The sequence below is a fragment of the Ochotona princeps genome, chromosome 1 (genome assembly GCF_030435755.1).
Source record: "Ochotona princeps isolate mOchPri1 chromosome 1, mOchPri1.hap1, whole genome shotgun sequence".
NCBI lineage: Eukaryota > Metazoa > Chordata > Mammalia > Lagomorpha > Ochotonidae > Ochotona > Ochotona princeps.
In genome coordinates, this window is record NC_080832.1 from 126,709,426 (window position 1) to 126,736,379 (window position 26,954).

General features: G+C 42.9%; 1 protein-coding gene across 1 annotated transcript; it reads left to right on the top strand.

The window, feature by feature from the left end:
- The first annotated feature begins 95 nt into the window (after positions 1 to 95).
- On the top strand, positions 96 to 26,570 carry DEK (DEK proto-oncogene). The gene is made up of 11 exons (XM_058667627.1): positions 96 to 267; positions 585 to 747; positions 4,320 to 4,421; positions 4,644 to 4,753; positions 6,473 to 6,567; positions 7,692 to 7,812; positions 12,582 to 12,770; positions 17,866 to 18,001; positions 18,913 to 19,061; positions 21,729 to 21,797; positions 26,385 to 26,570. Exons 2-11 carry the CDS (start codon positions 594 to 596, stop codon positions 26,394 to 26,396), a joined length of 1,137 nt encoding a protein of 378 aa, XP_058523610.1. The 5' UTR covers positions 96 to 267; positions 585 to 593; the 3' UTR covers positions 26,397 to 26,570.
- The last annotated feature ends 384 nt before the right edge of the window (positions 26,571 to 26,954 follow it).

Consider the following 26,954-nt stretch of genomic DNA (forward strand, 5'->3'; position numbering starts at 1 on the left):
CCGGGCTTCCCGCCCCGGCCCGCCCCGCCGCCGCGCGCCCGCCAACTCCAGCCCGCGGCTCTGATTGGCCGTCGCATTCCCGCTCTCCTTCCCGAACCGCCATTTTGAAAGTCTTGTTGATTCGGGGAGTAGGGCGCGCGGCGAGAGCATCACGCCGGAGCGCGGCCCTCACGCTCTCTCCTCTCTGTCAGCCTCCGGAGCCTCGTCGAACCTCTCGGAACCTTCCAGTGCCTCACGCGCCAGGCTCGCGGCGGCCGGGAGCCCGCGGTGAGGGCTGCGATGGGAGGCCCCGGCCACCCCCACCGAGGCCGTCTGGAAGGCGGCCTGGGGCGGGGGAGGGGACGCGGGGCGGCCCGGGCCGGGGCGGGAGGCATCGTACCAGGCCTCGCGGCGGGCAGCTCGGCTTCCCGCCTCGGGAGTCTCCGGACGAACGGGCCAGAAGTCGTCCCCCTGCAATGGAGCGCTGCAACCCGCACCCCCCGGGTTGCCCCCGTGTCGCGCGGGGGGCGGGGGACGGTGGTGGCCGCCACGCTTTGCTCGCGGGAGCGAGGGGACCGAGACGCCCGGCCTGTGCCCGCCTGTAGGTCCTCAAGATGTCCTCGCCGGCCCCCACTGCGGAGGAAGAGGACACCGCCGCCCAGCCCGCATCCGAGAAGGAGCCCGACATGCCCGGCCCGAGAGCGGAGAGCGAGGAGGAGGAGGAGGAGGAAGAAGAGGACGACGAGGAGGATGAGGAGGAAGAGAAAGGTGGGAGGGGGCGCGAACCTTGCTTTTTGCTGATCCGAGTGGGATGTGTGTGTGTATGTATGTGCGTGCGCCCCCCCCCCCCCCCCCAGTTGTCTTGCTCTTGGGGCGCTTAAGGCTTAAATCGGAGTGGTTTCTGTGCGGAATGTGTGCGGGGTCTGTGTGTGTATGTTGAGCAGTGGCAGAGTTGGCTTTGTGACTTTCTGGCTTGTAGGAGTTGATCTGTCTGGAAGCGGTGGCGCGTCGCGCGGGATGGCTTTGGGCGTGGAGTCGCCTGCGCTCCCCGGCTCCCGCCAAGTTCACGGACCTCCCCTCTCGAGGGAGCTGGCGGTGTGGGGCATCTCCTTGCACGGTGTCCTTTGGCCTGTGGCGGCTACCCCGAGGTCTCTAGCAGCCCCCCCCCTTCAAGACTTGAGCTGTGGCTGTCGGTGCTGTTACACCATTTTTCAGTTGTGTTTTTCCTTTCTGCTGAACTTTCAGCCCAGCTCCTTTGTGGCCCACAGCGAAAGCTGTCGCGAATCAAGAAAGTTGAATCTGAAACTGAGTGCGCTGTGAAAGAAAGTTAAAAGTGCACTAGGAGCTGTCTGGTTTGGGGAGCTGAGCCTCCCCGGAGGACAGGCAAAATGAACCACGCTGTCTGTTTTTTGGGCCTTTAGGGGCAGAACTTCAGGGCTGCTGAGGAAATTGTCTCGGGGCTTCTTTTTTCATGTTCCTGCCCCAAGTCGTGACCCAGTACTCTGTGCTTTTTGCCCAATGTAGCTCTGTTATGGCTGTCCAACAGCTGTCCCAAACTTGGCAAGGGAGAGGAAGAGTTCTCTTCCCCAAAGCCAGGTCTAACTATCAGCGTTTTGTAAGGACAGTCTGTTTAAGATTACAAGGTAGGCCTTGTGTTTACAGTGCCCTGACAGGGGAGGGCAAGGTGCAGCGCTTTTTATAATTTTTAATATGGCCTGTGGCTCAACAGTGTAAGTTGTAATAAAGAAACTGCACACTGGCTGCTGTATCTTACTGCGAGCTACTGTCTCTGCACTTTAAAATTTCTGTCTTTTGGGGATGGTGGGGTGCAAAGTTAGATGGTCAAGAGCTGGTGAGTTTTGTGTGGGAAAATTTACAGAAGGCATGTGAATACAAGGGGCTAAGGGTGGGCTTTGAGGGCCTGATGGCAGTTCACAGAACTCGGTATCCCATTTCAGATGAGTAAATTGTGATATATTTAGATGAGATCTCGTAAAAAATTTATCCCGTAACCATTTTATAGTTCTGATTCAACACAGTTTTTTAGGCATTTGTGGGACAACTAGAATTGCGGAGATTTTGTTCTGCTTAATCATCTAATTCTAGGACTGGGATATGGAAACAAGGCAGTGAAATTAATGAAATCTGTTTAACAAGGCACAGAGTAACGTAATGGGCAGTGGTTGTGTGCAGGTGGAGTGGAGGCCTGAGAGAAATGACTAGTAAAAGATTTGTTTTTGGTAGCTAAGTGGGTGGTGGTGGTGTTTGCTGCAACAAAATTCCTTGAGGTGAGCAAGTCTGGCAGTGATTGCTGTCCTGGAGATGTGTTGGGGAAAGGTGCCCCTCAGGTGTGAGGTGGCGCTGTTCGGGGAGCAGGCAGGCACGCAGGAGTTGATTGGAATCTCAGAACAGAACTAGGAAGTCACTAGTTCAGATGATAATCTGAAGAAAATGGATGGTTTAACTCACAGAGAGGCAGTTAATGATGCGTGGGTTGCTAGAGTAGAGTTTTCTCCTGCAAATCCTGGCATTGCCAAATCTGACATCGCCTTCAATGCCAGTGCCGATGTTTGGATTCTTTTTTTGCTGGTCCAAAAATAGTCCTTCAACAAGGAGAGCTTTTATTTGCACTTTTTTTTTTAAAGATTTATTTTGTTTTTATTGGAAAGTCAGAAATACAGAGAGGAGGAGAGACAGGAAGATCTTCCGTCCTATGTTTCACTCCCCAAGTGACCTCAATGGCTGGTGCTGCGCTGATCCGAAGCCGGGAACCAGGAACCTCTTCCGGGTCTCCCACGCAGGTGCAGGGTCCCAAAGCTTTGGGCCGTCCTCGACTGCTTTCCCAGGCCACAAGCAGGGAGCTGAATGGGAAGTGGAGCTGCTGGGATTAGAACCGGCGTCCATATGGGATCCCTGGGCGTTCAAGGCGAGGACTTTAGCTGCTAGGCCACGCCGCCGGGCCCAGCACCTTTTTTTTTAAATCATCTTTTACTTTGGAGTGTAATATCAGACTCTTTCTCTAAGTCAGTAAGACCTTCCTCAAGATGTTAAGTGTTGGTAAAAAACCTGCTCCCTCCTCCCATTTCACATGCAGCTTTGTACAAAACAGAGGAGTCCATTTGATTGAAAGGACCTGCAGCAATATGTCTTTAGGAGGGGTGTTCTGATTTAAGTTTATTTTCCTGTTTGAAAATACTTACTTGAAAGAAAGGTCTCCCTTCTGCTGGTTCGCTGTGCAGATGCCCACAGCAGAGCTGGGCCAGGCCAAAGGCAGAAGTCTGAAAGTGCCTCTGGGCGGGCACTTCAGCTAGAAACTAGATTTGGAAGTGGAGCTACAGCTAAAACCGCTGCATTGGAAATGGGATGCAGACATTGCAAACATCTCAGCTACAACATCAGATGCCTTTTTCTGTTTCAGTTAGTAGGTAGATGATTTTAGATTAATGGAGCTGAACGTTTTTAGCTTTACACTGTTACATGGTCTCTAGGTGTTGGCTTATCCCAGGGATGCAGCTGTCATTGCAAGCGTTGCTTGGTCAACTGCAAACTAATGCCATCCTAGTTGATTGTAGTAGACAGAAACTGGCAGAACTTTGTCTTGTCCAATTAACTCTCGGTTTGTCTTGTTAGCATACTAAATTACAACTATTTTTCTGTTTACCTTTTGAAGCGTTTATCCTCCCGGTTGAGTCTTGGCTGTGTGTGACAAGTTGTAAAACGAAATAGAATTATGTCTAAAGAATAATCTTGGTGGCAGTCTAAATGATTTTTCACAAAGTTTTGAGGTTTGAAATAATTACATATTTTTAAACAATTTAATGATTTTTTAAAAAAGAATTTAATTTTTATTCGAAAGGCAGATTTGCAGAAAGGAGAGACAGAAAAATCTTCTGCCTGTTGGTTCACTCCCTAAGTGGCTGCAAGGGTTGGAGCTGAGCTGATCCAAAGCCAGGAGCCTCTTCCGGGTCTCCCACATGGGTGCAGGGTCCCAAGGCTCTGGGCCGTCCTGGACTGCTTTCCTAGGCCACAAGCAGGGAGCTGGATGGGAAGTGGGACAGTGTGAACAGCGCCCATACAGACTTTAATCTTAACCATTGTAATTGGAGAAATGTTAGTGTTGTTTTTTTTTTTTTAACTAAATCCCTGTAAGTTACCAGATAAAGTAAAATGTTATTCTAAAAATATAGTTGTGATGCTGTGGTATCATTTTGATGTCATTTGCTTTTCAAAACTGTTTAGGGGAAAAACTGAGGTATTTGATTCATTTTTTTTTTTAATTTTTTCCTACATGGTTATCCAATAAAGTTATTCATGATTTAAATTATACTAACAATTTCTAGAAAAGAGTCTCATCGTGGAAGGCAAGAGGGAAAAGAAAAAAGTAGAGAGGTTGACCATGCAAGTCTCTTCCTTACAGAGGGAGCCATTTACAATTGCACAGGGTAAGTTTATTCTGCATTTTTGTAAGTTACGGTGAACATGGCTAAATGTACAAAAATGTTGGTTAGCATCCTTTAATGTTTAATAAGTCATGACACAGTTGTTACTTTATTTAATTAACACAATAAGAATAATAAGTAAATGTGAATTCTATTTAAACTAGCAAATGTATTAATAATTTGCATTTATACCATGTATTTAATTATGTGTGTTTTTCCACCTAGGAAAGGGACAGAAACTTTGTGAAATTGAAAGGATACATTTCTTTCTGAGTAAGAAGAAAACAGATGAACTTAGAAATCTTCACAAACTACTTTACAACAGACCAGGCACAGTAAGATTTTTTTTTTATAATTCCTTTAATCTGTTTTTATATTTGTATATTAAAGTATTCCATAGTAGAAGCCTAAATGAATTTTGTAACAAGGTGAAAAAGCCAACATATGCTTGTTAAGTGAATTGCCACAACCATAGATTTTAGTGATTAGACGTTAGAAGGAATTTATACTTTGGATATCCTGACCACTTCTGTCTAGCTGTTTCGTATTTCTGATAGCAAATCTGATTGATGAAGTGGTTGTTCTTTGCCAGGATATTTTTTCAGATGGACATATACCTTAATATTCTGTTTAATTAAAATCATTTGGGTTGTGCAACAGTAAAATAAAATTTGATGTTTAGGATAAGAAGTTGGGCCAGCATTGCCGTACAGCAGGTAGCACTGCCTGAAACACTGGCTTCCCTGTGGGTACGAGTTTGTGTTCAAACAGCTCTGTTTCCAATCCAAGTCCCTGCTAGTGGTCTGGAAGCAGCAGCAGAGGATGCCCCAAGTTCTTGCGCTCTGCCTCCAGTAGGATGGAGTGAATTAACTGGTTTTCTCCTGGCCCAGCCTTGATTGTTGCTGCTATCTAGGGAGTGAACCAGAGGGTGGAAAATCTCTCTTCTTGTAACTCTTTCAAATCATTAAACCTTTTGTAAAAATTAAAAATATCTGAAGGATGATCTAATTCATTTTCTTTTTTTTTTTTTTAAGATTTATTTTATTTTTATTACAAAGTCAGATATACTGAGAGGAGGAGAGACAGAGAGGAAGTGGAGCTGCCGGGATTAGAACCAGCAGCCATATGGGATCAAGGCGAGGACCTTAGCCACTAGGCCACGCTGCCAAGCCCGATCTAATTCATTTTCACTTGTATTTATTTCAGTCCTTACAACAATGTGGCTTGTACAAATCACATACTTAGTGTTATTTCCTAGAGCACTTTTTTTTACTTAGTAAACAGGAAATAAAACTTTTTTACTTTGGAAAATAAGAAATATTGGGAAATTTTTTTTTTAAAAGATTTATTTATTTTCATTACAAAGTTAGATATACAGAGAGGAGGAGAGGAAGATCTTCGTCCGATGATTCACTCCACAAGTGAGCTGCAACAGGCCGGTGCGCGCCGATCCGATGCCAGGAACCAGGAACCTGGAACCTCTTCCAGGTCTCCCACGCAGGTGCAGGGTCCCAGTGCATTGGGCCGTCCTTGACTGCCTTCCCAGGCCACAAGCAGAGAGCTGGATGGGAAGTGGAGCAGCCGGGATTAGAACCGGTGCCCATATGGGATCCCGGGGCGTTCAAGGCGAGGACTTTAGCCACTAGGCCATGCCACTGTATGAAGGTGTTTTTAAAAATTAATTTATGTTTTTATTGATTTGAAAGCTGAAGACAAGGGATCTGGCATGGTAGCCTAGCGGCTAAGGTTCTCACCTTGTGTGTGCCGGGATGCGTGTGTCCTAAGGAGCACCTTCATGGGTGTACCAAATGCCTAGCCTGAAATGTCTCTTCAGGTCACATCACTTTTAGTTGTGGTGAAAATTCCTGGTGGAAATTCATTCCCATACAGTTACTTTGTAAGAATTAAAATTATAGGACTTTTATATATTAGAACGTGTTTTTTAAAGAAGAAATATTGAGCAAACCTGTATTAAAGCATGAAGACCGGTATGAAGAAAATGTTGGCTTTAGTTGGCTTAGTATCCGGTGTACATTCTGGATTATCTGTTCCAGGTGTCCTCATTAAAGAAGAATGTGGGTCAGTTCAGTGGCTTTCCTTTTGAAAAAGGAAGTACCCAGTATAAAAAGAAGGAAGAAATGTTGAAAAAGTAAGTTATTTTTATGACTATCATGCTTTCATCAGTGTGCTTGAAGATTTTTACTGTCTGAAAATGATTGAGTTTCCATAGATTGTGGATTTTTTTTTTTTTTTACTATAAATGATAAGGTGGTTCCACATATTTTAATTAACTTGAAAGGTGGGGGGTGGAAGAGATGAAAGCTTCTCTCGGTGGGTCCACTCCTTCGTTGCTTCCAGGGCGAGGGTTGGATCAGGCTGCAGTCAGGAGCCTGGAGCTCCAGCCAGGTCTCCCAGATTGGCGGCAGGAACTCAGGGGTTCGAGCTATCACCTGCTCTCTCGGGGTACGTCGGCAGGAAGCTGTATTGGAAGCAGAGCAGTCTATACTCAAATGGGCACTGATAAGGGATGTGGCTGCTTGGTGTGTTTATCCACCATACCACAATGCCTACCCCTGTATGAGATTTGAATTGTCTTACTAGCAGTTCATTTGATAGGCCCATTACTTGCCAAGAAAAACTATCATGATTGTTGAAGGCTTGAAGGGATAAAGCAAAGTGATTCCCATTCCTGTCCCATCAGTCACGCTTCCCCTTTTAAACATTTTGATATAAGCAATGTCTTTCATCACGGTACAGCTGTTTTTGTTTATTGAGTGCCTTGTGTCAGTGTTCAGATAATACGGGTAATTACCTAGCTCCTTTCTGACACAGTACTAGAAATGTAAGGGAGAAGTCAGCAGATAGAAGGTCTTTCTTTCTCTTTGTAATCTGCCTTTCCAGTGCAGAAATTTTAATATATATTTTTAAGATTTATTTAGTTTTCATTGGGAAATCAGATATACAGGGAGGAGGAAAGGGAGGGAGGATGATCTTCTGTTCGCTGATTCACTCCCCAAGTGGTCGCAAAGGTGCAGGATCCCAAAGCGTTGGGGTGACCTCGACTGCCTTCCCAGGCCACAAGCTGGTGCGTTCAAGGCGAGGACCTGAGCCGCTAGGTTACTGCGCTGGGCCGTATAGAAAATTTAAATATATACCTATATATTTTTTTTTCTAGTGAGCATATCATGTGTAACTGGGTGGATTTGATTGGCTGTTTTTATTGTGAATAGTGTCATCTCCTGGGTAGTAATTGCTGGTTTCTCTGTGTTTCAGATTTAGAAATGCCATGTTGAAGAGCATCTGTGAAGTGCTTGATTTGGAGAGATCGGGTGTGAATAGCGAGCTAGTGAAGAGGATCTTGAACTTCCTAATGCACCCAAAGCCTTCTGGCAAAGTAAGGGCCTGTTGACTTTTGTTAATGACAAAGTGAAGAAATCACTTAATTGGTTAACAGGCATTTCAGTTGACATTCAGTACTGTGACCTATCTTTAAAGAATAGGCCTTCCACTGACTGTTTAACAGTTTGGTGACAAATACTACAAAAGACATTGAGGTCAGTGTTTCCTCTTATTAGAAAGGCTGTGAGACTTTAAGGCAACTCCTGCCCACTTGGACAGAAAATGCAAAGTGCTTAGTTATGTCACCTGGAATACACTGGGAGAACAGATTAGATTGGGTTAAGGATGGAATCTTCGGCCGAGTGGGAAGAGTTTGGTCTATAATTCAGGAAGACAAGATGGATCTCTATTAGAACTTGAAAGTTTCTGGATCTTAAACAACTAAGTTTTGGGAAAAATGACTTTTAAGAAGCTCATCCTTACCAGTTTGCTGGGTTAGATATCCCAGATTTTCTGCAGAGCCCCCAAAGATAGAAGAGTAAAGTGAGCTTCTGATTTTTCCCTTTTCAACAAATGCCGTTGCTTACTAGAAAGGGCTGTTGAGGAAGCACACGCAGCGCCTTGTTTGGCTTTCTGCCTGTCAACATCCTTTCAGGTCCGTCCTCATCTCGATAGGTGAGGAGGCATGCAGAGGTGCCACAAGGACAGAGCGCACAGAGAAAGTAGCTCAGAGACTTCGTTTTTGCCTGCCCTTGGTCTGGATTGACACTGGCTGGGTCAGGCCAGGAAAGGAGGGCGAGGGCACGAAGCAGCTCAAGGGCTCTGACGATATTGGCGGTTTAAACTTCACGTGAAAGAAAAGAGATTGGCTCTATGTGTACATTTTTAGGATTTCTTGGAGCAAGCTTATGATTTCTTTAGAAGCAATTATTACATTGCTTGAGTTATGAGATGTTTACGTAGATGTCTTCAGAATATTTGTGGAAATTAAATATTAAGAAAAATTTCATGATTCTTTCTGCATCAAAATAAGCTTACCATTTATTTATTTAGCAATTTTAAGTAATTAGGGCCATTTAATGCATTTGGAAATAAGACAGATCTTTATTTTAAAAGGCCAATAAAATATGAAAAATAGTACTTCAAAAATAATTAGTGACACTTGGCACTTTAATGTTTTTTGGCTTAAGGGAAGACATCTTGATTTTCATTTACTTCTACATTCATTGTGTTAATGTGTTGCTTTGCTTAAAGCGCTGAAGAAAAGCCAGTTTTATACCAGAATATAGTTAAGAAAGTACATAAAGCTTGTATAGATGATTGTGGGTTTGTTCTTTATGTGTAACACTGAATGCGCAGATGTGAGAGCATGTCAGTAAACATGGGTCTTTTGAAGGTTTATTCTTATTTAAAAGAGTTACAGAGGTGGAGAGATTACTGCCCACATATCTGCCATGGTTGGAGTTGGGCTGGTCTGAAGCTGGGAGCCAGGAGTTTCCTCTAGATCTCCCACGTGGTGCATGGACCTGAGCCATCTTCTGCTGCTTTCCCAGGCCTTAAGCAGGGAGCTGGATTGCAAGTGGCACAGCCAGGTCTTAATCCCAGTCTCTATATGGGATGCTGGTGCCATAGTAGGAGGCCTTGCCTGCTGTGCCATGGCACTGGCCCCGACATGGGTCTTTTACTTAGGTACATGTATTTACTTTGGAAACTATTGGCTTCCCTAAATTTACATCTTACAGATGTTAACATATTTTACTAAAAGTGGCAGACACTATGGGGGACATGTTACCTGCTGTTTAAGACGTCTTCATTCTAAATTTTGACCTTGTAAACGCCTGAAAAGGCTTCAGGAAACCCTGGGGCCCTTGACATTTTGAGAATTACTGTTACCTGTTGCCATAAAAGTCCTTACATTCTGTGTTTTGATTTGGACTCTGGTGACTGGCTGTTAATCTGATGGATCATAGTTTTAAGAAAAATGGTATAAACTCATGTTTTCTCTAATAATTTTACCAATTTTAAATGAATACACTTAATTGTTGTTTTGCTATCTCTTGTACTACTTTTTTTTTAAGATTTATTTTTATTACAAAGTCAGATATACAGAGAAGGAGAGACAGAGAGGGAGATCTTCCGTCCTATGATTCACTCCCCAAGTGAGCCGCAACGGCTGGTGCTGCGCCGATCCGAAGCTGGGAACCAGGAACCTCTTCCGGGTCTCCCACGCAGGTGCAGGGTCCCAAAGCTTTGGTTGTCCTCGACTGCTTTCCCAGGCCACAAGCAGGGAGCTGGATGGGAAGTGGAGCTGCGGGATTAGAATTTGCGCCCATATGGGATCCTGGCGCGTTCAAGGAGAGAACTTTATCTGCTAGGCCATGCCGAAACACTAATGATATGATGAAGTCAGATTCAAGTGAGCAGATTGACCTGTTTTCAGAACCAGTACAGGGAATCTGTAAAATATGTTGCTTCTTTTGTTTTCCAAGTCATTATTGACATTATTTCAATTTCCTGTATTGAAGATATTTTTAAAAATTCATAAAAGATGGAATTTAAAATTCATGTATTGCAAAAACTTGAAATCTACACGTATTTTTTCTTAATGTTTATTATTTCCTGTGAATCTTCTAAAAGTTGCTTATATGCACGGATTTCACATTTTACCTTTTAGTTCCATTTTCCATTAACTTTTTGAAACAGCCTTATGGATTTATCCAACAGCCATTCCTGTTCCCAGGACACTCAGTCAATATATAGGTTTTCCTGAGAAAGGTGAAGGTACTGGGGGACAGACAGACATCTGTTCTCCATGTGCTGTTTAGTTTTCCAGATATCTACAGTGGCCAGAGGTGGAGCAGGCCAAAGCCAGGAGCTGGAATTGTCTCTGAGTGTCCCCTGTGAGTGGCAGGGACCCAAGGACTCAAACCTGCAGCCTTGTGGGTTGCACAGCAGCAGGAAGCTAGAGCCTAACGCACAGCCAGGGTTTCTGCCCAGGGGCCCTGACTTCGTTAAGTCCCACCCCAAACTCCTGCCCCTGGGAAAGGTCTGGTTGGTACACTAACTTAAAATTTCTGGAGTGACCACAATGGATGTTTTCAGATATGGAGGAACTCCATGTATGTCTCGCACATGGGAGCATATGAGCCACCTAATGCTGCTGCGTCAGCAAGGAGCTGGAACGGATGTGGAGCAAGCAGGACACCAACCAGGACCTCATACGGCGTGCTGCTGTTGCAGGTGGCAGCTTAACCCCCTGTGCCACAGCACAAGACCAGCATACATATTAGACACATAACTCAAAGACTTTTTTTTTAAGATTTATTCATTTATTCCTAAAGTAGTGACAGAATGAGGAAGAGCTCTCCATCATTTATTCTTCAAATCACTAACCAACTGCTAGGGCAGGGTCAGTCTCCCAGAACTCAAAACTTCGTGTAGGTCTCCAAGGTGGGTAGCAGGAGCACAAGTACTTGAGCGGAAGGCTGGTCAGGCAGCTGGACCGCTGTGCAGCACCGTGCCCCACAGGTGACTTACACAGTGTGCCTACTTGTGACCTGGATACCCAAGTGTTGTGTGGGTCCTCCAAGTCTTGAAGGATTTCAAATTTCAGGTTTTTGGATCAGGGATGCTGAACCTGTACCTTCAGATTATATTATAGCATTTTGCTTTAATATTTCAAAATATTGCAGAAATTAGCATGAACAAAGTTAAGATATAAAATTTAATCTTGGAAGTAAATAATACAAGTTTCTTTTCATATGTATTTTTAGATCCTTTAATGTAAGAGCTCATGGCTTTCAGTTTCAGAGTTTTGCAAATGATTCTCTTAAGAAAGCATTCAGCAATTAAATTTGTTGGTTAATAAGCCCGAAGGATTGTCCTTGTATGATAGGCCCTTTTCTGGGTTTGAGGGGACCCGGATTGTGATATAGTAAGCTAGGCCTCTGTCTGCAGCACGCTCATCCCCACACACGTCCCAGTTGGCATCCTAGCTGCTCCAGTCTGATCCAGCTCCCTGCAATGGCCTAGGAAAGCAACCAGATGCAGGACCCAGAAGAGGCTCCTAACTTCGAATAAGCTCAGCTCCGGTCATTGTGACCATTTGGGGAGCGAATAGCAGTGGGAAGATCTGTTGTCCTTCCCATTTTAAATAAAAATAATTTTTCAAAAAGTTTACTTATTTTTGAAAAGTTACAGTGAGTAAGAGACAGAGCAAGGTCTTCATCTGTTGGTTCACTCTGCAAATGGCCACAGTGCTGAGCTGGGTCGGTCCAGAGCCAGGAGGTACTTGTGGGCCTCCCAGCTGGGTGCAGAGGCCCTGTGAACTGGAGCTTATATAGGATGCTGGTGTTGCAGGATTCCCTCCATTTCTTTAAGCAGGGTGCTCTTATGACAATAGTTTTCTGTTAGTTTGTTTTTAATTTCATAGAGATAATGGGGTGAAGGGAAGGTAGAGAGAGATTCTGTACACTGGTTCACTCCTTTACATGGCCACCGTGGCCAGAGCTGAGTGGGCCCCAAGGTGGGAACTGGAAACTTGTCCTGGTCTCCCATGTGGGTGCAGGAGCCCAAGGACTTGGGCCACCTTTGCTGCTGTCCCAGGCCATAAGCAGGGATCTGGGTCTGAAGTGGGTCACCTGATACTTCTTTCACAGATTATTGGTCTCAGTTTTAGGTGAACCTGACAAGTTAAAAGGTGAATTTCTCTGTAAAGCTCCTAATCTTTGAAATGGAGTTTGAGAGCATTTGAAGTGAAAACTAGTCAGAAAACCGCTGAGTATAATATCTCATTGGTTTATCATTTCAACCTTTTGTGCACAGCCACTGCCAAAGTCTAAGAAGACTCCTAGCAAAGGAAGTAAAAAGGAACGCAATAGTTCTGGATCGGCGAGGAAAGCGAAACAAACCAAATACCCTGAGATTCTGTCAGATGAGTCTAGTAGTGATGAAGATGAAAAGAAAAACAAGGAAGAGTCTTCAGAGGATGAAGATAAAGAAAGTGAAGAGGAGGTAAATTTTTAAATAGGTTTTTAAGATCATTTTTATGGAGAACAAATATTCTTGCTACGTAATCAGTGCAGCCAGAAAGCAGTTTTATCTGGTTCACTCTAAATATCTGTGACGTTTAGTCTTGGTCATCCAAAACCAAGCGCCTGGAACTCCTACCAGGTTTGCCACGTGGGTTACAGAGGCCCGCCTACGTGCATCACTTTCCGTTGCTTTCCCAGGTACGTTAGCAAAGGTCTTCTGTCTGCTAGTTTAATTCCCATTTGTGTGCCCACAGCAGCCAGGGCTGGGCTAAGACTCAATCCAGGTCTCCCAGTCGGGTGGCGGAGACCCAATGGCCTGGGCCATCAGAGAGTAGCATTTGGAAGCTGGATTTGAAACAGCTGGCACTCACACCCACCCACTGCAATACTGGATGTGAGTGTCTGCAGTAACGGCTGCTGTGTCGGCGTGCCTGCCTCTCAGGCTTGTTTCTAGTGACAGATTTTACTGTAAAGCAAAATGTGAGATACTTCATAATTTAAGAAGAATGGTTGCAGATATAGCAGATAAATACCTAAATGTGTTTCTGATTAAAGAAGAAATAGTATTTTTTTAATTTACTAATGTGAGTATTAAGGTTTCCGTGAGTTAGGTACCTGGGAGGAAAACGTCTTTGCCTGTGTGTATGTTTGGGGTCTTCAGAAGGTCCATGGAGAGTGTAAACCTGCATTTCAGTTGCTTGAACTAGAACTTGTCCCGGTTTTCTATGAGCTTTTTGTAGTACCTTCTAAGTAACAGTGACAATTTTAAAGTAATAGTATTTCTTGTCAACAAATTTTTGATCATCTGTGTCATTCACTGTTTGCTAGACTTGTTTCATAAACTTTAATAACATAAAAAGATGTCAATCTAGATGTCAGTTTTTTCAGGAGATATTAGCATTACTGATGTGGGCTTTGGAAGTTGGGTTCAGATCCCACTTTTATGATCCCACTGTATGATCTTAGGCAAGTCATGTTTTTTTTATATTGTCATATAGTAATTTTAAAAGGAGACTTAACGTGGGCCAGTAGTTGAATTAATGTAATCACTTTATGGTTGCTGCAGCCAATCATTTGGGTGTGTTGTGAGCATTGTTGGGTATGTAGGAGACAATTTCCTACTCAAGGGCTACTAGATACTTAGCAGTTGTAGGATCTCAAAAGGAGAGTTTCTGTATGTGTTCAGAGAAGTACTGATTGACCTTGACTTAGATATGGGGAGGAAAGCTGAACATGTGAGGCAGGGAGTAGAGAAGGTATGCTGTTTTTGACAAACGCTCTGTGGTGTGCCGGGAAGTGGAGCCGAATCTCCAGAAGGCACCTGTGCAGCTGGGCTTGGCTGTGATGAATGCAGCCTTTGGAGGCAGAGAAGTCACTCTCATTCATACAAATGATTCTTTTTTTCTTTTTAAAATTCTGTTTCACAATTTATTTATTTTTAAAGATTTATTTTTATCACAAAGTCAGATATACAGAGAGGAGGAGAGACAGAGAAAAAGATCTTCTGTCTGATGATTCACTCCTCAAGTGGCCACAACGGCTGGTGCTGAGCCAATCCGAAAGCAGGAGCCAGGAACCTCCTCCAGGTCTCCCACGCGGGTGCAGGGTCCCAATGCATTGGGCCGTCCTCGACTGCTTTCCCAGGCCACAAGCAGGGAGCTGGATGGGAAGTGGAGCTGCTGGGATTAGAACCAGCGCCCATATGGGATCCTGGAGCGTTCAAGGAGAGAACTTTATCTGCTGGGCTACTGCTCTGGGCCCCATTCAGAAGCTTCTTAGTCTATCCTGAGCATTTGGCTAAGCAGGAACTGATAGTCTACCCGAGAAGGAATACCACCTAGTGGGTAAACGCTTGTTACATCATGCACGGAATCGATGATTGCGAATCTACTACGTGCCATGGATGTCCCATCTTAGACTTCAGTTAATCTTGAAAGACAAGGGAGATAGCCTCATCTTTTTTTGTACCTGAGAATATAATAAATACATCATTAGGACTTTGCTGTCTTGCTCTTTTCTACATATCCCAACTCATGTATTTTGTCCTGAGAGTTCTTCTTACTGATGTAATTTAGATAAAAATCTAATTACAAATGGCATTATGGGAGTGTGAGTCTACTTCTGCACAGCGAAAGCAGACCTGGAGGCGTTATCTCACTGCTTTGTGTTTTTATATCTCCAAGCATTTATAATCTACTTTAAGATATGGAAAACTGGTCTGTTATGTTAAATCCAACGTAAGGCTTGTTTTTGTATTGCCTAGAAGCTGTTTATGGTTTTCTATTTTTAAGTAATTATAAAAAACCATGTCCCAGGATGAAGTTTATGCAACCAAAAATGTTATAACTAGTAAAGCTGAAAATCCTTACTCTCCAGGACTTAAAGGAGCAGTGTGGCCTTAGAGTTAGACTGAAACTGGATTGCTCATCTTACCTGGCCACAAAAACATGTGTTATGTGTGGCCGCTCCACTCTTGATGATTTGGAGGACTTGAAGTAGTAGTCTTGTTTTTTCTCTAAAATGTACAACATGTATAGGTAGGTTGAACCAGAGGATGGTGAAATGGGAAAATCAGGAAATTTGACTAACTGCTACCAACAGAAAAATCTTAAGCAACTGAGTGATTGTAATGAAATAGAACCTCAGCTGGAAGTTTTTTAAGATTTCTTTTTACTGGAAAGGCAGAGTTACAGAAAGATCTTCTATCTGTTGGTTCACTCCCCAAATAGCTGCAGCAGCCAGAGCTGAGCCGATCTGAAGCCAGGAGCTTCTGGTCTCCCAGGTGGGTGCAGGATCCCAGAGCTTGGGGCCGTCCTCCACTCCTTTCTCAGGCCACAGCAGGGAGCTGGATGGGAGGTGGAACAGTTGGGATCCCGGCACATACAAAGTGAGGATTTAGCCACTGAGCCTTAGCGCTGGGCCTGGAAGAAATCTTTAAAGGTTATTTAATCTCCAGGTTCTCTAGCACCTCAATTTTTCATATAATTACAAAGCAACTAAGTGGATGTCCTCTGATTCTTTACTGCGTTTGGAGACTGAAAATAAATGTCACGACTTTTAAGCAATTCAGCATGGTTGGTGTGAAGAATGCTCAAAGAGAAGAAAGGGAAAAAGTATAGGCTAGAGAGCAAAAACAAAGAGATTTTAGCAGATAAATTTAGGTAGGGCCTCTTTCTGTTGCTTCAGAAAAAGTAGAAGTTTGAGTCCTGAAGGAAAAACAATTGAAGCTGGCAGCACAAAAGAATTTTGGAGGAACTGTCATTATATTAAACTGAGATCCATCTTAGCTTTTTTGTGTATCTGTTTATATAATCTAAAAACTGAATCATAGAGCTGGTGCATTTTGGAGAAGGCCCTAGTTAGCCCTGAAGCCAGGTTAGTTTTATTGTTCTGTTTTCTGCCACCATTTTAATCTGTTATTATTAGTACCATTTATATGTAATGGAAAAACATTCACATTTATAATATGCTTATAGCATCACCTGGCTTATTGTTGACTATTTCACTGTGGACACACTGGACCTCATCAAAGGATTTGATTCTTGCTAGCTGTAAGATACTGCCTCACTGAACTGTCCCCTCATTTGCAATGAGATCAACTGTTCGGCTTTTGTCTTTGAGGTCATCTCCCTTTCTTTTTCTATTTTTAAAATTTTATTTGAAAAAATAAAGATTTTTTTCATTTGTTGGTTCTTTTCCCTAACTGCCTGCAATAGTTTGAGCCAGGCCAAAGCCAAGAGCCAACAATTTCAGTTCCGTCCTCACACAAGGGTGATTAAGGACCCCACCATCGGAGCCATCGACCCTGCTGTCAGGGTGCACTTCAGCAGGAGGATGGAATGAAGACTAGAGGCAGGACACGCTCTCTGGCACACCGGAACAGGTGTCCCAGGCATCATTCCTGTTTCTTAGGTCGTGAGATCATGTGTGTACAATGGTAATTATTTGATGCAGTGATCTTTTTTCCTTTTTAATATAAACTACATTTTCCTTTTTTCTTGTAAATACATTTTTTTTTAACAACCTCCTGGGTTCAGAGAAGAGGTAAACTAGATTTTACCAAAAAAAAAAAAACAAACAAACCGTAAAATGAATATAACATTCTAAAGTTGCTGCTACAAACCAGGCACTCGGAGTTGTTGGGGTGGGTGCAGGTAATCTGCGACTTGTCGTAGCAGTGGTCACGTGGCCCTTAGGCTTGCGGTTTAATGGGAAAAAAGACTTGTAAGTAACTGCTGTTTAGTAGACTTTTTTTCTTTGCTGTTTTACATGCATTGACTCATTTTAGCCTCAAAGTGACCACAGATGTGGCTACAGTTCACAGAAACATGATGAAATAGTATTTCAGTGTCAGAGTTATGCATGTGGTGGGAAAGTCGGTGAAGTGGTCATGGTAGCACACCTCCATTGTTGCGGGGAAGGGTCAAGGTGGTGGTGTGGTCAGCATGGGAACCAGGAAGAAAGAAGAGTTACCCACAAAGCATTGCACCAGCGTAGGATGGACCAGGCTTGCGCCAGAAGCCTGACACTTCCCTGGGTCTTCCACTTGGGTGGCAGGGAGCGGAGAGTTGAGTCATCCTCTGCTCTCCCAGGTGCGTGGCAGGGAGCTGGATGGGAAGTGGAGCAGCTGGGACTGCAGCCAGCGCTCTTGTTGGTGCTAGTGTTTCAGGGCGGTGACTGAAGCCTTATATAACTGCTAGGGATTGAGTACCATTTTAGGATTTGGGGACACATCAGTGGAAAGATGTGCAAGGGATTTTGTCCTTTAGTTGGGAGAGGCAGAGTCAGAGGCTAATAGCATCTATATTTTTGGCTATCTTTCAATAGACTGTAGGCGACTACATACAAAATTTCCTACCCATATTGCAGAATAAATGTAAGGTTTGTATACTTTTTCTGATTTTGTTTTCTTAAGCTTGAATTTGCATCAGGATAGGATTGGTTGAGTAATCTAGTAAATAGATAATTTTTAGTGCTAACTATTGTATGTTGCATTTTCTGTAATTAAGGGGCATAGGGGAACTAAAGGAAAAGCAAAGAATTGCATCGAAGTATGTTCTTTGTATTCCTAACAGCCACCAAAAAAGACATCTAAAAAAGAAAAACCTAAGCAGAAAGCTGCTGCTAAAAGTAAAAAATCTGTAAAAAGTGCTAATGTGAAGAAAGCAGATAGCAGCACCACAAAGAAGAACCAGAACAGTTCCAAGAAAGGTATGTTAAAAATTACATCAGCTTTTCTTTAGTAGAGATTTACTTTATTTTTATTACAAAGTCAGATATACAGAGAGGAGAGACAGAGAGAAAAATCTTCCGTCCGATGGTTCACTCCCCAAGCTGCTGCAATGGCTGGAACTGAGCCAATACGAAGTCAGGAGCCAGGGCTTCTTCCGGGTCTCCCACTTGGGTGCAGGGTCCTATGGCTTTGGGCCGTCCTCGACTGCTTTCCCAGGCCACAAGCAGGGAGCTGGATGGGAAGTGGGGTTGCTGGGATTAGAACCGGCACCCATATGGGATCCTGGGGCGTTCAAGGCGAGGACTTTAGCCGCTATGCTACCGTGCTGGGTCAGCGATTAAAAAAAAAGGATTTATTCTTTTTTTGAAAGGTAGACTCGTACACATAAAGACGTCTTCCATCTGCTGTTTCACTCCCTAAATGGTCACAGTGGCCTGAACTGAGCTGATCCAGAGCCAGGAGCTTTCTTTGGGTCTCCCTTGGGAGTGCAGGGCCCCAAGAACTTGAGCCGTTTTCTGCTGCTTTTTCCAGGCTGTTCAGCAGGGAGCCGCATGGGAAGTGGAGTAGCCAGGACATGAGCCAGCACTCATAAGGGACTCTGGCGCTCGCAGGTAGAGGATTAGTCGCTGAGCACCATGGCGGTGCTGACATAAGCTGTTAACAGCTATAGTAATGTGCACAGGAAGAAGAGTAATCGGCAGAAGCACATCATGGGAAAGTGTGCCAGTGTTCAGTGCATGCTTACCTACATACGTATAACCTGTAGAATAGTGATTTTTTTTTTTTTGAGCTGAGAATCTGCTGAAAAATTAGGAAAAATTCTTTGCAACTTAAATGTTGACTTACTGAATATGAAAGTTTTATTTACATCTAATAAAACATCTTACAGAAAGCGAATCTGAGGATAGTTCGGATGATGAACCTTTAATTAGAAAATTGAAGAAACCACCTACAGATGAAGAGTTAAAGGAAACAATCAAGAAATTGTTGGCCAACGCTAACTTGGAGGAAGTCACAATGAAGCAAATCTGTAAAGAGGTAATGAAGACATAATGTTATTAGCCCTTCATTTACAGCTAGAACCCTTTGAGCATTCATTTACTGAATAAACAGTCCTCATGTTTGTATGCCAGGCAATCTTACAGGTGCTGTGGCACCACACTAAGTAAAAGAGGCTGTCCTGAGTTGTTTATTAGTAGCATTAAAATGAACAGAGTAAATTAAACTGATGCATTCCAGAATTGGTCTAGAAAGTTTTCATTGATGCATCCTTTGACTGTAACCTTGCTCTTGATAGTACGGTACATGAGATTGGATTCTTAACTCAAACTGCTTCTCTGAAATCCTTTTAGCACTTCTCGGGGAAGTGTTAAATTTGAGTATCACTCCAGTTTAGAATATGTATTTTCTGATAGTAAAATGAGATTTCAAATGTGCAAAGTTAAAATAGTTTATACTTTTTAGGGTAATGATTATTTGTTTATTCATCATTCATTGAGTTCCTGCCTCACAGAGCCAGAGAAACCATTACTCAGTGTAAAGGGTGCTTAGGGTCCAGTGCAGGGCTGAGGAATCTTTCTGCCAAGAGCCATTTGGATATTTATAGCATTATTTATTGGCCATTAAAAATTATTAACTAAATTTTTCCTGCTATAGATTTATTGGATTCTGGTACTCTCTGCTGTTGCCTTTACAGGATCAGACCGAATGATTTCACAAGTATGGATATGAGCCATTTTCCCAACCCAGTGGTAGGAGTGAGACAGGTTTTTTCAGTAATTGATTTTTAAGAGTGGGAGTAGGGGAGATGCTGGGATGAACTTGGAAGACTCCTCAACTGAGGTCAGCTGTTCCAACTGATGCAGGCAAAATTCAGAGTGGGTGAGGGTTGGTTGGGCTTTGCTGCAGCATCAGCTGGCAGAGGCTTGAACTGGAGTCTAAATCTGTCACGTTAAATTTCAGAACCACCTGGAGAGTGCATAATCAGGGAGTGGGAGTGGCTTAGGAGGGAAATAGTGGGCTCCTCCCTCTTGGATTGCCACTCCCACTGGAGAACAGGAAAACCAGGACAGGGACTGGGGTGGCTAGGCAGAAAGGCACCCAACAGCATGTGTGTAGACTGGAATGTAGGGCGGGTTGGGTTGAACTAGGCTTCAGTGCCCATTGACATGTATGAGAGCTCAGTGGGAGGTGGGACAGACTGAACAAGTCTGCGATACATACTGGCAAACATGGGAACTAGGGTAAGGGGCAGGCCTCATGGGGTTATGGGGAGTTGCCCTGAGTAGGCTGTAGCTCCACTGCTTTGCGCGAGGGCTGAGGATGAAGTGGGCAGAATCAGTCTGGACTGCAACACCCATTGGTTCGCGTGGAAGACAGGGCTGGAAACAGAACTGAGCCAGCAGTTTTAACTACCAGCACTGTGCATAAGCTGATTGGGGCAACGGATGGTGCCAGACCCTGTACTGGCAAGCACACACAGGAATCAGGGCTGGGATCACCTCAGATGAAGTTTCTCTGGGGATCCCTTCAACTGAACTGCTGATCTCAGAACCCCAACCATGAAGAGACTATGTCAGCCAGTGGATTCTGAAGCAAATCAGAATTGTTGAACTATCAAAACTACTTGAGCAGTGCTCTTGGAGTGTGCCTCACCTCGGGGAAATGGACTGGGTGGGGCTTCTGCCTTTTTTTCTCCCCTGATCTCAGATACAGGGGAAAAAATGTTAGTGTGAAAACAATAGTCTTACCCACTTTCCTGAAGCACTTGACTGTTTTTTTGTTTTTGTAATCTTACATAGTTGATTAGGGTACAAAGGGAGCCCTTGACCCTTTGTATCCTAATCAAACATGTAAGAGTGTCAAAAAAGATAACGAAATAAATAATAAAATGAGAAACATCCATTTACATGTATTTGTGGATTAACTTTTAAGGTCTGGAAGATCACACACAAACTGACTGCAAGTTTCCTCTGAGGGGAGTTGGGGACCAGGGCGACACGCAGGCAGAATTGAAGGGAGATTATTTGTCTTTTTGAAGAATGTTTATGAATATACTTAAGTAGTTTTTAAAAGGAGTATTAGTGACACACCAGTGAAGCAAGGAGGACCAAACCTGTAGGACCCGCCTTCACTTACCTGAGGTCTGTCGGTTTTCCTGACTGTATTTGTTTTTTTTTTAAAGATTTTATTTATTTTATTACAAAGTCAGATATACACAGAGGAGGAGAGACAGAGAGGAAGATCTTTCGTCCCATGATTCACTCCCCAAGTGAGCCGCAACGGGCCGATGCACGCCGATCCGAAGCTGGGAACCAGGAACCTCTTCTGGGTCTCCCACGCGGGTGCAGGGTCCCAAAGTTTTGGGCCGTCCTCAACTGCCTTCCCAGGCCACAAGCAGGGAGCTGGATGGGAAGTGGAGCTGCCGGGATTAGAACCAGTGCCCAAATGGGATCCCGGGGCATTCAAGGTGAGGACTTTAGCCACTAGGCCATGCCGCTGGGCCCCGACTGTATTTGTTGTAATCCAGCCCCGAGCCCGTGCCTTTTAAGCTATGTGCATGTTTGTATTCTAGTGTTCTGCTTTGTGTAATTAATGTGGTAATTCAGATCACTATTAGAATTTGAAGCTTTTTTTATGTATCACGACTTTCTGACTCAGTGACAACATTATTTAAAACCCTGATGTTTCTCCTTTTCACTCAAGGTGTATGAAAGTTATCCTGCTTATGACTTAACCGAAAGAAAAGATTTCATAAAAACAACTGTTAAAGAAGTACGTATTTTCTTTTTTGTTGTTTTTTTGTATTTTTATTTTGAATTTTTGAATTATATGATACAGTTTGGTATAGACTAGGATTTCCCCCCAAACTCCCATCCTCCAACAGATTTTCCCCATTTTACTACAGTGGTATAATCTTTCATAAGGAATCATAACTCTCTCAGTCTCTTATTTAAGTGTACCCCAGCGTTGCTGGTACAGACAATGTCCAACGGTCCAGCATCCCAGTGTCTACTCAGGTCTACACAGTATCATTGAGAATCCATCTTTTGCCTGGAAGCGGGGATGCATGTCGCATTATATCCCCACATCTTGGTATGATACGCCCCAGTACTCCATCATTATACATTTCCATAATTTAGAAGCCATGGTATGAGTTACAACAACAGTCTCAACAACAACAATGATAACAACAAATTACAGCACCATGAAAAAACACACCACTGAGTAACGAACACATGGGTGACAAAAAAGAAACACAAAAGTCTCTTGGGAAAAATGATGCTACCATATAATCCATGAGCCAGCAATGAATTCAACAAGAGAAAAGAATGTATTTAGAATTTTAAAAAACTGAAATTAAAAACATCAAAACACATGGATGCAGCCAAAAGAAAAAACAAAAGAACAGTATGGATCGGATTGTTGAAGTTAAACTTTCCATGCTGGTTTCCTAATATAAGAGAACATGGTATTTGTTCTTTTGTGATTGACTCATTCCAATCCCTGTTGGGATTCTTTTTTTTTTAAATTACAAAGTCAGATATACATAGAAGAGGAGAGACAGAGAAAAAGATCTTCTGTCCCATGATTCACTCCACAAGTGAGCGCAACGGTCGGTGCTGCACCGATCCAAAGCCAGGAATCTGGAACCTCTTCCAGGTCTCCCACATGGGTGCAGGGTCCCAAAGCTTTGGGCCGTCCTCGACTGCCTTCCCAGGCCACAAGCAGGGAGCTGAATGGGAAGTGGAGCTGCCGGGATTAGAACCAGTGCCCAAATGGGATCCCGGGGCGTTCAAAGCAAGGACTTTAGCCAGTAGGCCATTCTGCTGGGCCCAATTTCATTTTTCTTAATAGCTGAATAATATTCCATGGAGTAGACGTACCACAGTTTCTTTAACCACTCTTTGGAGGCACATCTGGATTGTCTCCATGTCTTTGCTCTTGTGGATTGTGCTGCTGCAAATATAGGATTACATATCACTTCTCATATGCAGATTTCATTTCCATTGGATATATTCCTAGGAGCGGGATAGCTGGGTCATATGGCAGGTTTATTTGCAATTTTCCAAGCACTCTCCATACTGATTACCATAGTGGTTGTACTAGCCTACACTGCCAGCAGCATTGAAGGAGGGTGCCTTTCTCCCCACATCCATACTAGCAGGTTGTTTTTCGAGTTCTGAATGTAGGCCAGTCTCACTGGAGTTAAGTGGTACCTCAAGGTGGTTTTCATTTGTATCTGATGGCTAGGAGCCTGAGCATCTCTTCATATGTCTGTTCATTTCCTTTGCCCATTTTGTTACAGGTGGTTTTTGTTTGTTGTCCCTGGGTTTCTGAAGCTCTTTAAATCCTGGGTATTAGTCCCCTGTCAGTTGTGTAGTATGCAAAAGTTTTTTCCCATCCTGTTGGTTGGTTCTTCACTCAGAAGCTTTTCAGTTTGATGGAGTCCCATTGGTTCATTTGGGATTTGGTTGCTTTTGCTTTTGGCTCCTTTTCTAATAAGTCTTTCCCTGTTCCTATATCTTGGCGTGTGCTTCCTATGTTTTCCTTTAATAGTGTGATGATTTCTGGGTGCAGATTTAAGTGCTTGATCCATTTAGAGCTGATTTTTGTGTAATGTGACAGATGTGGGTCTTGCTTCTTAATTCTGCAAGCTGTTGGGCCTGGTGCAATAGTGTAGTGGTTAAAGTCCACACCTTGCACGCCCAGGATCTCATATGGGATCCTGCTTCCCAACCAGCTCCCTGCTTGTGGCCTGGGAAAGCAGTCGAGGACGGCCCAAAGCCTTGTGACCTCGCACCCTCATGTGGGAGGCCGAGAAGAGGCTCCTGGCTTCGTATTGGCTCAGCTCCAACTGTTGCGGATGGAAGATCTTCCTCTCTGTTTCTCCTCTCTGTCTCTGCCTTTCCAATAAAAATAAATCTTAACAAAAAAAAAAAAAATTCTGCAACAGCATTTGTTGAATAGACCAGGCTTTGCCTTATTGTTTTCAGTTTTCTTGTCAAAGATTAGTTGAGTATACATGTGTGGGCTCCCTTCTGGTGTTTCTATTCTGTTTCATTGATCTTCTCTGTTTCTGTACCAGTTCTAGACTGTTTTTGATAATCACCGCTGTGTAGTATGTCTTGAGGTCTGGAATTGTGATTCCTCCAGCTTAATTTCTATTTTTCAGGATAGAGTAGGTATTCGTGGTCTTTTGTGATTCCAGATGAACTTTTGTATCGTCTTTTCTATTTCTGAAAAGAATGTTGTTGGGATTTTAATTCGGGTTGTGTTGAATCTGTATATTACTTTTGGTAATATGGTCATTTTGATGATGTTGATCCTGCCAATCCAGGAACATGGTAAGTTTATCTGTTTTTCAAGGTCTTCTTTTATTGTCTTTTTAAGTGATTTATAGTTTTCATCATAGAGGTCTTTCACATATTTAGTTTAATTCCTAGGTATTTAAGATTCCTTTCCTCTATTTTAAAGGGAACTGTACTTCAAATGTCTTTCATCTATGGAATTATTTGTGTACACTAGTGCCATCGACTTATGTTCATTAATTTTGTATCCTGCTACCCTGCCAAAGTCTCTGATGAGTTCCAATAGTCTCCTGACTGAAAGTCTTTTGGTTCTCCTATGTTTAAAATCATGTCATCTGCAAATAGCGATAATTTCATTTCCTCTTTTCCAATTTGGATTCCTTTAATTCTTTTTTCTTGCTTAATAGCTCTGGCAAGGACTTCCAATACTTATTGAAGAGTAGTGGTGACATTGGACATCCCTGTCTAGTTCCAGATTTTAATGGGAAGGCTTCCAATCTTTCTCCATTTATTATGCTGGCATTGGGTTTTTTGTAAATTGCTTTGTGTTGTAGAATATTCCTTCTATGCCTATCTTGCTTATGGTTTTCAGCATGAAGTGGTATTGGATTTTATCCCTTCGTGCATCTATTGAGAGGATCCTAAGGTTTTTATTTTTCAATTTGTTGATGTGATGTATCACATTTATTGTTTTGCGGATGTTGAACCCTCCCTGCATGCCTGGGATAAATCCCACCTGGTCCGGGTCAATGATCTGCCTGATGCGTTGTTGGACCCTGTCGGCTAGTATTTTATTGAGGTTGTGTTCATCAAGAATATCGGTCTGTAGTTCTCTTTTTCTGTTGTTTATCTGGCTCTGGTATTAATGTGATATTAGCTTCATAGAGTTTGGAAGGATTGCCTCTCTTTCTGTTTGAAAAAGCTTGTGTAGGATTGGGGTAAGTTCCTCTTGAAACGTTTGGTAGAACTGAGCTCAGCAGTGAAGCTATCTGGTCCAGGACTTTTCTTGTTTTGGACAGCTTTAATTACTGATTCAATCTCAGTGCATGTTGTAGGTCTATTTAGATTGTTAATTGGTTCTTTATTCAATTTTGGTGGTTTGTATGTGTCCAAAAATCTATCCATTTTTGCAATTTAAAAATTGCTTGAAACAAATGAAGGCATCAGCGTAACATATCAAAACTTATGGGACACAATCAAGGCAGTGTTAAAAGGAAAGTTCATCTCAATCACTGCTTGTTAGGAAACTAGAAAAGCATCAAGTAAATCAGCTAACCTTGTGGTTGAAGGAACTAGAAAAACAACAGTAAAGCAATCCCAAGATTGGTAGGAAAAAAGAAATCCTCAAAATAAGGGAGGAAATAAACCAAACAGAGACCAAGAGAACGGTACATAAGATCAATGAATCAATTTTGATATGTTATGCTGATGCCTTCATTTGTTTCAAGCAATTTTTAAATTTCCCCTTTGATTTCCTCCCTAACCCATTACTCACTTAATAACATATAATTGAGTTTCCATGTGTTTGCAAGTCTTCTTGGGTGTTTTGACTTCTTGGTCTCTAATTTCACTCCAGGATGGTCTGAGAATATGCATGGTATAATTTTGATTTTTTAAAATTTGCTGAGGCTTGTTTTGTGGTAACATGGTCAGTTCTGGAGAAGGTTCCATGCACTGATGAAAAAAGTATATTCTCTATCTGCAGGATGGGAAGGTTTGATAGATGTATTGGAGTCTATTGCTCCCTTTAAGTCCATCATCTCAAACATGTCTGCACCCTTTGCCACCATCTTGATTCTCCAAGAATTAAGAATTTTGTGTTTTCCAATACTCGTGTCACCAAATAGCAGGTGGGATAAGATCATATGGCTCCTTTCGTCCCATTTGAGAGAGCCTTCATGTGGGGGCAGTTAATGATGGAGAGCTCAGCAGGAACTGCAGCTCATTTCCCAGAGAGAGATCGGGAAACGATGTGGGAGGCAAAGGGAAGGTTTATGTGTGCTTCCTTCCATGGGGGCTTGATAAAGTAACATTTCTCTTTTGTTTACAGCTAATCTCTTGAGCCTGTGATAGAGGAAGAGGCAGAGGATGTGTTCGCATCCATCTGAAGATCTGATGTGTACCCTTATACCAGCAAAGAGAATGTAACTCCTTTTCTAAATCCTTGCTAAGTATTGTTGGCAGAACTAAACTGCTGACCTTTTACTGTCTTGAGTGTCACGTAAAATTGAGTTTGCCGTTTTAAATTGCATTTCTATGCAGGTTTTAGTTAAAAACTCGTGCATGGCAGTAATTGTTCCTTGCTTTTATAGTTGTATTTTGTAAATTTTTGATTTCTTTATATAAGGTCATAGATTGATGTGGGTTTTTAGTGAATTTAACATTAGCTTGCTTAAGACATTCTTTTAACTAAATAGAACTATCACTGGCATTTATACACAGACTGTTGCAGTATTTAGTACATGAATTATTTTGAATACACGTCTCTTCTGTCAGAGTGAGAGCTCACTGATGGTGTGGATCGTAGAACAGAAACCACAGTTGTCCAGGGGCCTAAATTGGAGCTTCTCCTGCATGTATATATATATGTCAGATTGTCAGCATGACAGAAGTTATTTTT